The sequence below is a fragment of the Pinus tabuliformis genome, chromosome X, assembly GCF_031772625.1.
Source record: "Pinus tabuliformis cultivar Carrire ecotype Pingquan chromosome X, CPIR1, whole genome shotgun sequence".
Lineage (NCBI taxonomy): Eukaryota > Viridiplantae > Streptophyta > Pinopsida > Pinales > Pinaceae > Pinus > Pinus tabuliformis.
The window spans coordinates 1,042,545,178-1,042,559,808 of record NC_142308.1 but is presented as its reverse complement, the minus strand read 5'-3'; the positions used below and the strand labels follow the sequence as shown (position 1 = coordinate 1,042,559,808).

The following is a 14,631-nucleotide window of genomic DNA, read 5'->3' as shown; positions in this document are numbered from 1 at the left end:
TGAGAAAAAAGTGTACTCTGCATGTTTTATGTTATTTTTTCTTTTTTGGTTTATATGACCCAGAAATAGTGTCTTCCACATTGAATCTGAACAATGTGATCTGAACATTCTACATTTTTCCACCTGTTTCAACTTCATTTAGAATTTTGCCAAAGAAACCATGATCAAACCTTAGTTTAGAGCTACTCGCACAATTCAAACCTTGAACAATGCTTTAAAAAAGTAGCGGGATCCAAAACTGTGACCCTGATGTTTCAGAGATTTACTTTTCTCATTCGTCACAGACAGTTGGAACCCAATGTGGGAAGCGGGATCCAAAACTGTGACCCTGATGTTTCAGAGATTTACTTTTCTCATTCGGCACAGACAGTTGTGACCCCTGGAAAGGGTTTTTATATTGTGCGTGATATCATCACTAACTATAGATGAGGATGTAGTTCAGATATCAAAATTTTCCCACCAGGTGAGACTCGGGATAGGCTTCCACTATCAGGAGGACTCATATAAATGCAGATTGGTCCATTGTCTTGTACAGACAATTCAGTAATGATATGCTGATCTTCACTGCTTATTATCCCGTTTAAAGTGGACACTGCACTGCTCAGCTCTGTTCCAAAGACAAAATTTTGAACTCCACGGCTGTACAAAATCACGTGAAAGATCGTCTCACTATATAATTATTTGATATGTGGGTAAGGCGTTCTGCACCAGTAAAGTTGGAAGAAGAATATGAAGAGGGGGCAGACTCTAACAGTGCTTTGTTTTTAAAATCAAAATGGGAGTTGAAAATATGGCAAAAGAGAAAGCCATCGCAAAGGAAATAGTTATAAAGAGATAAAATTGAGCCCTCCATGGTTTACTTCCTTCTCTGAGAGAGTGCATCTCTAATATCATGGAAGACACGGTGCTCATGCAGCCGGGCAGACCCAGCTGAAAGGATTCCATTAATAACTTCATACTGTGATCTGGAGTCTGCAATTAAAATAAAACCCACAGTTTATCCAGATGTTCTGCAAGATCATAATCTCAGAATTAAAAACTATCCCCATGCTAGCTCGTTTGGTATAATTTAGGTGGAATTTAATTTAATTTAGTTTCATCCAGTTTTTTTTTTAAAAACCAAACATTACAGCATCAGCATTAGGACTTACTCTGCATTGGTAAAGAGCCATGCCAGCCTCCGCAATGACTGCCACCAAGTTGGCGAGGAAGGTGCCAAGTGGAAACCATTTGAAACGCGGGCGGGAACCGATGGTTATACCTTGGCCATTGAGTTTTGAGAGAAACCAGCGCATCCAGGTTCCCAAAGGCCCCACTGCGCAGCCCATCCATAGCTTTCTCCTTGTTGGATTATGAACGTCTAAAATAGACAGAACTGCTGACCCTATCCACATCAATGAACTAGCCAGAATAAAGATGCACTGCACCTTGTAGTCCCTGTTCTCAGAGCTCCTCTGTGGTAGATCGTTGTGAAACGCCAGCTTTTTCAGAAGCTTGGCTATTTGCATGCCATCCAAGAAGGACATCTGTGCTAGCTTAGTTCCTGTATTATCATTGCTTTTAATTAGCTGATGACAAACTTGACCATTCACCTGTCATTAATCTTCTTGCCTCTTCACATGTTAGAACTAGCCAATTGATATTCATCCTTTTCCCTCATTTATTTATAACTATATGAACTTAGTCACTTCTTACAAGTAACCGCTTCACATGTTCCAAGTAGCTCTTTGATATTTATCTTATTTTCTGATTGAATCACGAGGATTTTAACTTCAAATTTCGTGGCTGTTTATATAATACTTCATATCATGGCGATCACCATTTGGGCTGCCTGCACACGGTAGGCTTTATTTCCTGATCTATTTATAATTATAATTATATGTATATAAAAAAAAATTGATTTCATATTGATTGCAGATTCCATGCCTACAATAAAAATGGAACAACACTGTTTATGTGGTGTTTATTGATGAAATTCAAAGTATTAACTTGAGAAAAATTGCAGAAGAGGGATTGGGAGGGGCCTGGAAAATGTGTTTTGCAAATTCTATGCATCCATTGAAAATGGAGCAAAGCTGTTTATGTGGGGTTTATTCATGAACAAAGTATTAACTTGGGATAAATTGCAGAATAGGGATTGAGAAGGCATATAAAATGAGTTTTTCACAAATTCACTGAGAAGACAAATGGTCATTTGATTGTGGATTCTGATTATTCAAAACAGGTGTGGCTAGAAGTGGAGGTCCTAAGAGAATTGAAAAATGTCTAGTTAGAAGATTCCACTGAAGTAGCTTTGAGGAATTGGACACAGAATCCATAAAGAAAAGCGTTTAAAACTCTTCCATTCATAGTGACATGAGCATATGGTTGGCTAGGGAGATTTCAAATTTTGAATAAAAACACATTCCTCCATAAGTGTGCAGTCAATGGGACATATTGAGTTATTTTCCATAAGACAAGGAAGAAAACTCAGTGAGGGTGGTGAACATAGAAGAAATTGATAGGAGCTTTCCTTGGGCTTTATTTGATGGGATGTCAAAAGGGAATCTTGATCTCTGTGAGGCAGAGAGATCCTAATTTCTAAATATAATCATTCCAATAAGTTTAGGGCAGAATTGAGGGAGGAGTCACAAAATTATGTAGAATTAATGGCACTAAAACTAGTATTAGTGTTTGCAAATGATAAAGAAATTAATAATTTATAGGCGTTTGGTGATTTTCAAGTTGTTATTAGATGGATAAAAGATGAACAAATATGTCACAATGTGTTTCAAATTGTGTCTTAGAAGAGGTCAAATGTTTGAGACTGTTTTTTAATCATCTTGCTCTTCAGCATGTATACACAGACAGAAATATAAACACTAATAGTTTATACAAAACTGAAATTCTGATATAACATGGTATTGGGATGATAACAGAAAATAGAAATGAAGAGATTTCAGAATATTATTACCTTCATTTTCATTAAATAATACCACAGCAAAAAATGCTCTTTCAAAAGTTTTTTTAATCTCTAATCAAAGTTCACTCTTTAACAAATTTAATCATAATATTCAATTCTATTCTTAGATATTAAAGATATTAAAGTCATATCTCTAGCGTGGAAAGGATATCCATTCTTAGTGAATAAGTGAAGCTTTTTTCCTTGATATACTAGATCAAGTGAAACTAAAAAACAACTTTATATTTTAAAAAAATTTAGAAGGCCTCAAATAAAAGCAATTAACAAAAAAAATGCTTGAAAAACATCATGGGTAATGCAAATGAAAGCAATTAACCAAAAAAATCCTTGAAAAAACATCTGGATGATGCAATTTTGCAACATTTTCAAAGAACTAATAAAATTATAATATTTTCCCTTTGCAAAGAAATGAGAATAAAGCAAATGGCCAGAATCTGCAATTTACATAAACTCAGAAACTCAGGGAAAGAGAAAAATAAATTGATTAGTCTTCTTTAATGCTGTAGATTGCCTTATTTTCTCTTAATGCAATTACAAATGACCAACTTACCAATAAATAAGGCACATATGCCCTGTAAAACATAGCCATGGGTGATGGCTGATATGACTGACTGGTTCCACGAAGAGAATGTTGTAATACTTCCCATGAGACCTGTGCTCAGACCTATCGCCAACAACGGTGATATATCCGTTATTTCTTTCTTCAGAATTGATCCCACCCAGCCCATGAAGAAACAGCCCACCTGTTCTCGCTCACTGACAACAATGTTAGTCCAGCCCTTTCCCCATCATCTCAAATCTGTGGTAGCTTCAATTCAACATGGGTAACGAAATTACATGAGCAAGTTTTTACCATATTAACAGGGAGATCGATGAATAGCGGACTGTTGCTTGCAGTTAAGCCTGCAATGTCGGGTCCTAATAAGATTTCCAAGCCGAACCTGATCATCACCTGTCAATTCGTTCAATGTGAGAAAACGCAAGCGCCCAAATATACAGTTCAAGTTACAGTCAGAAATTTCAGAACAGTATAATTAGCATGAAAAAATGTTGGAAAGGCCATGAGTGTTGACTTTAAGCTCACCCCAAGAATGCTAAACGTGGTGGCTTTTCTTCGCGGTACTCTGAAACCAGCAATCTTCAATGTTATTATTCATGTCAGGAATAATTAGAGAGAGCATAATCAGGACATAGGTGTTTGTGGCATCTTCATATTCAAATAACCCGTATATAACTATTTTAAATACAGAACTATTAAATACAGATTTAATATAGGCGGAGAGGGATCCAATTAGCCTTTAAGCTCAATGAACATTTTCACCCCATTGTCAAGTCATACTCTGCTACTTCAGAAAAAAAAATACCTCATTTCATAACTCATTTCAGCAGAGTATGCATACAGGATATTTCATCCCATCAGGGCCAGGGCCAGGGCCAAGTGAGGAGGAATTTAACAGAATAGATTCGCAATGGTGGCATCTCAGCGGAGAGAACTTTTCAAATGTAAAAAGAAGAACTAAACAAGAGAGAGATATTCGAATCTGTAAACAGATCCCTAATTTGGCAGAAACCTAACCTGATCACCTGCCTGTAAATTCCTTAATTCATCACTGGCTGGCATCAACTGTAGGGAGCATGCGGTCATGGGTACTGGCGCAAGAGACGACGTGGTTGAAGGAACCGGAACAATGTACTGCGGTGATCCGGTCGCATCGCCGAGCCTTCTGCTGCCTGCCATCGACACTGTATTACTGTGCTTGAACCTGTGCTGGTTGCATACTACTTCAGCCCCATTGACAAAACAAATTGTGAGACAGTTGTGTACAAACCACGCATCCTCTGGCTCCAATCCATTAAATTGCTACTCTTACTTGAGCAACAATTAATGCATGCAACAGACTCCTTTTATGAGTTCTGAGAATTGATGCATGCAGTGCAGTTTTACATGACGCCATGAAAATACCTGTAAATAGCTATGCTTGTTGTTCTCGACACCAGCTCGGAAAAGGCTCATGACTCTATGATCCTGCCTTGACCCAGATTGACGGGGATCTTATAATGATTTGAAATTTGTTTTATTAAAAAAAAATTGATACTGAAATATCTTTAAAAGAAAGAAAAGTTGATACTGAAATATATTTTTTTTAAATTACAGTTATACTGAAATATTTTTTTTTAAGAGTAAAAATCAATATCAATAAAGTAAAAAGTACCATACTATCAATATATCTATAATGTTGCCTTTATCAAGATTGATGAGAACTGTTATAATAATCTGATTTTTTTTTTTTTTTTTTATATTAGGGGCTGAAATGAGTTATGATTTTAAGATATTTAATTAGGTATCCGTGGTATTGTAATAAAGGTTTCTTAAAAGCATTTTTTTTTTCAAATAAAAAGATAAACATGAATTTTTTTTATGGCTACATCGTTTGACCATGAAAAAAAGGAAGGCATCCCTGTTCTTGGTCGGGAAAAAGCTCTTCAACGGCATCTTTTTCGTTATTTAAAAGCATGTTTTTTTTTTTCAAATAAAAAGATAAACATGAATTTTTTACTTTTCCAAATAGAAAAATAAAGGCTTGATTAGGATTTTGAGTAATATCTATCTATTATATTAGGTTAAACATTGAATACGAATAATAATAAGAACATAGCCAAAGTTATAATGGTCATGTTCTATGGTTAAAGCATTAAAGCTTAAAAATAATCAGAATCAAAACAATAAAAGGCGAAAACATTAGGTATCTTTATCCATTCACTTGATTTAACTTAATTTTGTGAAGTTCAATAATTTCAATTTTTTTTTTATAGAAATTTAGTTGAATTTGCCATTAAATTACTTGGTTGCAGAGGAGGTTTTATTTAATAGGGCAGAATAACTATGAAGACAAAAGCATAAAAGATGTTTGAGACTCTTGAAGGTCTACCACTAAGAGCCTTTGCCTTTGGAACTCAATATTAAGGAGAGCCCATTGTTTACACATAAGAAGTCAATAATTTGTTGGAAAGGGTTATGTGATTTTCTAGTTTTTTATATTTCTATTATTATTACATTATTATTATTTACATTTGGCTGATATTTCACTATGTTTATTTAGACATGGTATTTTGTTTATTTAGACGTGGTTGATTCTGATCCAGGTGGATATTGGTGGCCACCTCTCTATTCCACATGGACCCCACCATTGTTTCTTTCATGTTTTCAGTTTCCTTAATTGTAGCACATTCTACTATTTTTGGCAGTTTTTTGGGTCCTCAACTTCTAGAGCCATAAACAACATTTTTTGGAAATATTCTTCCAAGTGATTTCATTGAAATCACGTTCTTAAACGATGTATCATGCCCGTCAATCAAAGATAATAACGATGTATCATGCGTGTCAAACAAAGATAATATGACCAAGTTACGACCTCGGGAAGTTGGCTGCCCAACTAGCCCCAACTTGGCTGCCCAACTAACCCCAACGGCACCCATAAACCCATAAACTCTTGGTGTTACGTCTCCTCGTGTTAGGGTTTTAGTTGTTTATTGTTTTCTCTTATTGTTCAATAATAAAAAGGCTCTTGAGCCTCATTGTATGGCCCGAGCTAGTCTCATTTCCATTCTGTTTGTAAGCATATTTCATTATTTAATATTAATGAAAGATAGTGTTATTTCTGCTCAATCTCTGTATTTATGGTTATATGTGTAATTTGTTGTGTTCCTATGGATCACATTCATTAAGATTGATATTAACTATGTGTGTGTTTAAATTCGGATGAGATTTGTTAAGATTGATATTAACTATGTGTGTGTGTGTTTTTTAGTTTATAAGTTCAAAATTTATTTTAGTTGATGAAATGAGAAATTTATTTTAGTTGATGAAATGAGAGACTTAAGGAAATTGTCTTAACAATGAAAGGGGATATTAGTTTTGTTATAACTATTATTAATTAAAAAATATATTTTAATTTTATAGAAAGACTTCAAATTATTTTAATTTGTTAGGAGTCCATGTTCTTTGAAATTTATTTTAGTGGGTCAAATGAGAGACTTAAGGAAGTTGTCTTAACAATGAAAGAGGATATCAATTTTGTTATAATTATTATTAATTAGAATTATATTTTAATTTTATAGAAAGAGTTCAAATTATTTTAATTTGTTAGGAGTCCATGTTCCTTAGAGATAAGTTAAATTTTTAAGAGTGAAAATTTATTTTTATAAGGTACTAATAAGATATTTTAGTTATCTGATTTTCTTGAAATAATAGTGATGAGTTAGTTTATATTATCAATACTAATAACAAATTATAATTATTTTTACCCATTAACAAATGAGTTATGATAGGTTTTATCACATACTTAAAAAAAAATTGTACTATATTACTTTTAAAATATAAATAAAAGTAGTTGTTTGTGTTTTGGATATTCATTTTAATTGTTGAAATGACAGGAGTGAGTTGTTTTAATGCTAAAAATGGATATTTGTTTTGTGATAATTATTATTAATTAAAAATTATATTTTAATTTTATAGAAATATTTTATTAATATTTTAAATTTGTTAAGAAATTATGTTTTTTTTAAATAAGTACATAAGTTAACCCTTAGAGTGAAATTCTAAAATGGGCAATTTATTAAAAAATAAAAATATTATATTTTAAAATATTATATTCTATATCTAGAATCCAAAAAAAACAACCATAAATAAACTATTTTAAAATGGGAAAGATGAGAAAGGTGTTTACGTCATTCCTTGTTCTTGTGGGACTCCATATATTGGTGAAATTGGTCGATCAATAAATCAAAGGATTTATGAGCAGGCTGTTGACATCAAGAACATGCAGAAAAGACAAATCATCACATGGCTAGGGTCATTGTAAGGATTGACCATTTTCATTATTGTAAATTTAGGGAGGCTTTGGAAATTGAAAAAAATGGCTATAAATATGAAAAGAGACGATAGTTGGAGTATCAACAGAGGTTGGATCCCTACTCTATTTTTCTAGGTCTTTTTTTTTTCAAGTTTGACTTTATTTTGGTTGATAAACTTTATTATTAATTTTGATTAAAAGTTTTTATTTTTATTTTTATTTTTTTAGAGTATGCCCAGGTGATTATGGGTTTCTTTTCTTTATATGTATTGTTTGGTAATATTATTATTATAACCAATTTTATTAATAATATTATTTATAATATTAAAATTTTATTACTAATTATTTTTAATAATGTTATTTATAATAAATTTATTTTGAAAATTTACGACTACCTCTCATGGAAATGGTCATAGATGAATGACTTACTTAACGCAGTTGAATCCCAAAAAATGATATCTAATATTATTTATAATAATAAATTTTTTATTACTATTTTTTTTTAGTGTGGTTCACAAACACCCTGGTCAATGAGTGGTCACTACATCCATGGAAAAAACTGGGCTAATCGCCCCTCAGACTACTGGCAAGACCTAACCCCAAGGGCTTGGGGCAGAATTGACCCTATGACCTCCCGATGGCGAGGTACGGTTTTTGACCAACTGAGCTAACCCTTGGGGCTAAATTATTTTTACTAATATTACTTATAATAAATTTATTTTGAACAATTTCTTTCAATAAGTTTATAAATATTATAGATAAATATTTCTTTCTATAATTTTATAAATATTATTTATAATTAAATTTATTTTGAATAAATTATTTCTTTTTATAAATTAATGTTTATTTTATTAATATTAATAACAGTTCTTGAGTTAAACTAGCGATTATAATCTAATGGCTAGTTAGTTTTTCTCTACATCTATTTATTTCGATACCTGGAATAGACCAACTAGTTAGCTTTCCTCTACATCTATTTATTTCTATGCCTAGATCGGGTTCCTCATCTTCTCTTGAAGATGAACCACACTAGTTGGTTCGAAACACGTCGACGAGATTTTCTCCTATGTGATTTTCACCAAAATATTTTTTGTCAAACTCTTTTACTTTAATTATTACTTTATTTTATTTTATTTGTTATGTAATTTGACCAAGTCAAAATGTTAAACAAGACTACCATACTAGAGTGTCTTTGGGCTCAATGAATGTAGGTCCATAACTCCAGATTTAACAAGCACCAAGAGGGATTAAATCCCTTTGCATCTCAAGAAATTTGATCCTTCTTGACTTCGTAGATCCATAACTTCGGGTCTACCAAGCACCAAAGTAATCAAATCTTTTTGCATCTCAATACATTTGTACTTGGTAGATCCGGAGTTAAGATAATCCCTCTCTACTTGGTAGATCAGGAACTAAGATAGATCTAGGTTCATTAAATTAAATTATAATTATAATTATTAATATTATATTTTTTATTGTATTTTATTTTATTTTTATTTTTATTTTGTTTTGACCTAGTCAAATTTATTGCATAACATAACATTACATTACATTACATGTGCAAAAGAACATGTTAGCGTAATAAATATATTTTAATCATATATTAATTTTAACATGTTAACTTAACAAATATATTTTAATCATATATTAAATTTTTAATTAAATTATGATTTGAAAACCTAATTTTAATAAAATTATATATATATTAATGTAACAACTATTTGTTTAACATTTAAAAATGAAACAAATCATGGTTTAGAGAACTTCATTACCCGTTGTTTTGACATTTTTTATTATTTAAAAGTTTGAATATATTTAATGGACAAATTTACTCATGAAAAATCATTTATATGTCAAATTATACTCCATCCCTGATGGTCAATGCTATGACATTGAAATCCACATAAAAATCTAGAATTGTGAAAGCTAATGACATTCAAATCTCTTGTTAAACACAAATATGATACCAAAGTTTAACAAAAGTTCTCCATCTCAATATAATTTAAATATGGAAACAAAGATAGAATATATGGATTTTGAAAATTTAATACTCATTTCAACTTGGGGCCATAGCAATGCCAAGAGTGGCATATTTGGGACCATCTCCCCGCCAGGGGGAAACCAAATGTTCCCTTAATGAAAGCATGAGTCTAATAGTACTTAGTCCATGACAATTGCAAGAGAAGATTGCAAAAAAATTGTTAACAAAGTTACAAAAATGTCTGTGATTGCCTGCATGATTGTTGTGCATAAATGTTTAAAGAGACGGAGCAAGAAAAACACTAATTATCTGGTCAAACCGCATTCTTTCTTTTGGATCTTGGGGAGACCTCTTGTTCCTTTTTCACTATTTTCTAAGCATTTTCCTCTTTTGACTTCTCCTCCATAATGAAGTAGCCATACAAGCTTGATTCTCGCTCATCTAGTTCCTTCTTTGCATTATGGCCCATGTGGCTTTGAAGTTGGATATCATGTACCATGAGAGAAGGGGAGTGTCATGGAGGAGAGAAGGAATGGGTGTTAGATCCATCTTCAAAACTAGAGGAAGAAGGTGAAAGAGGGATAGGTGGAAAGGAAATGCTAAAGCATATAGAAAGATGTTACAAAGATTGGAGAATGTTGCTAACTTAAGAATTGCTTCCACCATCTTCTGGTTCGCCCCTTCTCTGGCTTACTCATGTTTCCATGGATGATGAGCCAGAAAATTTATAATAGCCTAATGCCCATCACCTATGTGTATCCTCTCATCGAATTCTAGCTAAAAGATTGTGCGACAAATATGAGCCAAAATTTCTGGATCAAAGAGCTTTGCATTCTTTTCAATCCATGAATTTCGAGGGGGGTGCCATCGACCACCACCACAAGCACCACTTGGGGCTCTTCTAGGCTCTCGAATCATTGTTATAGGATGAGGGATGTAGAGAGTGAAGCCAAGGTGATTGAGAACAATGTCAATAGGGATGAGAGAATGACAAAGCCAAACAAGGAGAGTGCAGGGTATGGAATGAGACAAAGGAGGGTCATGTAGCCAGTGAATTCACTAATGCCAAGAGGGAGGAAGACAAAATTAATGGAGCATGAGAGTGAAGTACAAAGAAACCACAAGGTGGATGCATAGCGAGATATATGGATGGTTCGAGGGTATTTTCTTAGTTGTTGAACTAAGGGCATTCAAGGTGCATGGATGCCACTTTTTGCTTGCTTTCATGTCTGTGTTTAAAGCTTCTGCTGACAAAATGTTGTAGTCGATGTGCCACCGAGATTTTGGAGGATAAATGAAAGTTACATAACTTCAAATTTTCTTTTCAAAACAAGGATTTTTAATTGGAGAATAGATGCATTGTTTTATGGCATATTATCTTCGATTATATGTCATCTTCTACTTTTAGGATGAGAGGACCTTAGATCGGAGTTCCTTTTCCATTCTACCTCTTCTCTTTCACCTGCTTCTTTACATTTTTGATGCAACACCACCTCCTGTATCATCGTTAGCTAACGAAGTGGCTGCTCTACCCATAAAGAAATGAAAATCTTTGGAAAAAAAATGTTTCATGTACATACCAAACCCTAACATTGCGAAACAGACATAATGAATATATTTTAATCATATATTATTTTTTTAATTAAATTATGATTTGAAAAACCATTGTTAATAAAATTATGTATATTAAATGTAACATCCATTTTTTTGAAAATTTTGTTAATAATTTTATTAAGAATGGAATTTAAAAGTGAAACAAATCATGATCTCGAGAACTTGATTACCAATTGTTTAGACATTTTTTATTATGAAAAAAATTGAATATATTTAATGGACAAATTTACTTGTGAAAACAATTTATCTATCAAATTATACTCCAACCCTGCTTGTCATTGTTGTGACATTGAAATCCACATCAAAATCCACGACTGTGAATGCTAATAACATTCCAATCTCATGTTAAACAATAATATTGTACAAAATTTTACTAAATTCCTTTGTCTTGATTGGACTTTAAATATGAGAACAAAGACAAAAAGAGGGTTTTCAAAAATTTAATACTCATTTCAAATAAATTTGCAATGACAAATGGAAATTGCATAACTTGAAATTTTCTTTTCAAAACAAGGATTTGCAATTTGAGAATAGATGCATTATTCTATGGCATATTATTTCAGGTTGTATCTCATCTTTTACTTTCATGATTAGAGGAGCTTTGCTCGGAGTTCTTTTTTGCCTCTTCTTTTTTTCTTGTTACTTTACATTGTTGATGTGACACCACCTTTGGTATTACACCATCAGTACCCAACGAAGTGGCCAATTGACGCACCGATGTTATGTAACTCCTTTGCTACCTGCATAAATAAAGAAACAAATCTTAACATCTTTTTAGAAAAAAATATTTCACACACATACAAAACCTTAGCATTGCTCAACAAACCTAACAAATATATTTTAATCATAAGTTAATTTTTTAATTAAATTAAAATTTGAAAAATCATTTTTAATCAAATTATATATATTAAGTGTAGCATCCATTTGTTTGACCATCTGAACATTTTTTTAATCATTTTATTAAGAGTAGAATTCAAAAATAAACAAAATAGTCCACATAATTTCATTACCATTTGTTTTGACATTTTCCATTATCAAAGATATTGAATATATTTAATGGAAAAACAAAAATAATTTATCTTTCAAATTCTACCCATCCCTATTCATGAGTGTTATGACATTGGAATCCACATAAAAATCTAGGGCCCTTGAAGATTATAACATTCAAATCTCATGTTAAACACAAATGGTGTACCGAAGTTTTTGCTAAAGTCCTAAGTCTCGACTAGACTTCAAATATGAAAACAAAGACAAAAACAGGGTTTTCGAAAATTTAATATTCATTTCAAATAAATCCGCAACGACAAATGGGAGTTACATAGCTCAAAATGTTCTTTTCAAAACAAGGATTTTCAATTGGAGAACAAATGCATTATTCTATGGCACTTATCTCTGATTGTATGTCATCTTCTACTTTTAGGATGAGAGAACCTTTGCTCGGAGTTTTTTTCCTCATGTTCCAAATAACTTCATTATCATTTTTTTAATATTTGCCATTATTAGAAAATTTGAATATATTTAATGAGTAATTTTTCTCATTAAAATGATTTATTGGTCAAATTTTACTCCACCCCTGCTCATCAATGCTATAACATTGAAATCCACATCAAAATCTAGGACTGTGAGAGCTAATAACATTCAAATCCCATGTTAAGCACGAATATTGTGCCAAAGTTTTATTAATGTCCTTGGTCTCGACTGGACTTTAAATATGAAATCAATCAATGCTATAACATTGAAATCCACATCAAAATCTAGGACTGTGAGAGCTAATAACATTCAAATCCCATGTTAAGCACGAATATTGTGCCAAAGTTTTATTAATGTCCTTGGTCTCGACTGGACTTTAAATATGAAATCAAAGATGGAAATAAGGTTTTTGAAATTTTAAAAAATGTTTCATGTACATACAAAACCCTAACATTGCCAAACAATCATACTGCGAATCTTGAAATGATATTTTAGAGAATGTGAGACTGCATATTAAGCTTGAGTCCCGCCAAGGTCGTCTAACAAAGATCTAGTCTGGCATAATTCCCCCCTTTAAATAGACTATGTTCCACATGAATGCCATGGGTCAATATCATGTATTCTAATAAACCCGAAGCTTAAAACCATAGGTAACTTGAGATTATTTTATTTTCATTTTATGTTTATGTAATTTGATGGAGTCAAAATGTATAAGGATGGGACAAGACATGCAATTACAACATCTCTATAGTACTCGGTTAGAGAGTGCCTCTTGGCACAGCGGGCCTAAATCCATCTTAACTCCGAATGTACCAAGTGCCAAGAGGGATTAAATCTATTTTCACTTCAAAAGAGGTTTTTATCTCGAGAGATTTGATCACTCTCGGCGCTTGGTAGATCTAAAGTTAAAATAGATCTAAGTTGACTTAAATATTAATTATAATTAATTATAAATATAAATATAATTAAATTATTAATTTTTTATTATATGTTATTTTATTTTTATTTTTATTTTATTTTGACATAGTCAAAATGTTTACATGACATTACATTAGAAAACCTCTATAATACTAGGCTGGAGAGCATCTCTCAATACAAAAATAAAATTTATTATTATATATTATGATATTAATTACTGTGATTTTATATCCCTGATGGGGGTGGTGAACAACTGTCACTCCTTAGCGTTTGACATATGACTCTTGGCATAAGGCAAAGGTGGTGGAGGGCAAGTTGACTGCCTTCCTACAACGCAACGGTTAATTCTCCTGAGTCTGCTCGTGTTAAATTTCATTCCTCGCCTACGCGAGATGTTTTATGGGGATCCATGGCATCTGCTGGTGGTTATTTAGTGTGGGGTATGCTACATTGAGAGTGATGGTCGGCTTTCAGTGGGTGAGGAATTGGTTTGCAACTTTGATTTCGTGGGTCATGCCAGTATGGTGGTATGCCTAAATTCAATGCTCCTTCTTTTGTGTGTTTTGTAAGGTAACAATCTCAATCTTACTGCTTTAGGTGAATACTTCCTTTTCACAGATTGCTCAGTTGGTTGCTTGGGTAGAGGTTTGGTTAGTTTTGGGATTTTTTTGGGGGGCCTGGGTAGTTTTGAAGTTTTTCTTTTTGGGTGGTGTTGCACTAACCCTTTATGTGTTGTAAATGGCATTGTGCTAGTGCTACTCAGTGTCCTATAGGGGTTAATTGTTCTTAGTGTGGGTTTCTGGTGTTGGCCATAATTCAGTCCTTTAGCTTCG

At 32.6% G+C, this 14,631-nt stretch overlaps 1 protein-coding gene and 1 long non-coding RNA gene across 2 annotated transcripts in view; both read right to left on the bottom strand.

Annotated features, from left to right (window-relative positions):
- Positions 1-464: 464 nt before the first annotated feature.
- LOC149143353 (fluoride export protein 1-like) overlaps positions 465-14,631 on the bottom strand; it is an 84,428-nt gene continuing 70,261 nt past the window's right edge. Inside the window, exons 2-5 of the mRNA XM_089449612.1 lie at positions 3,816-3,914; positions 3,513-3,705; positions 1,152-1,543; positions 465-972 (exon numbers count right to left, since the gene is read on the bottom strand). Coding sequence (XP_089305738.1) covers positions 748-972; positions 1,152-1,543; positions 3,513-3,705; positions 3,816-3,914 — 909 coding nt within the window. The 3' untranslated portion in view covers positions 465-747. The remainder of the gene's footprint in view (positions 973-1,151; positions 1,544-3,512; positions 3,706-3,815; positions 3,915-14,631) is intronic.
- LOC149143354 (uncharacterized) lies at positions 4,057-4,966 on the bottom strand. The gene is made up of 2 exons (XR_016264535.1): positions 4,539-4,966; positions 4,057-4,086 (listed from the first exon to the last, which is right to left on the bottom strand). It is a non-coding gene; the product is annotated as an uncharacterized LOC149143354 (long non-coding RNA).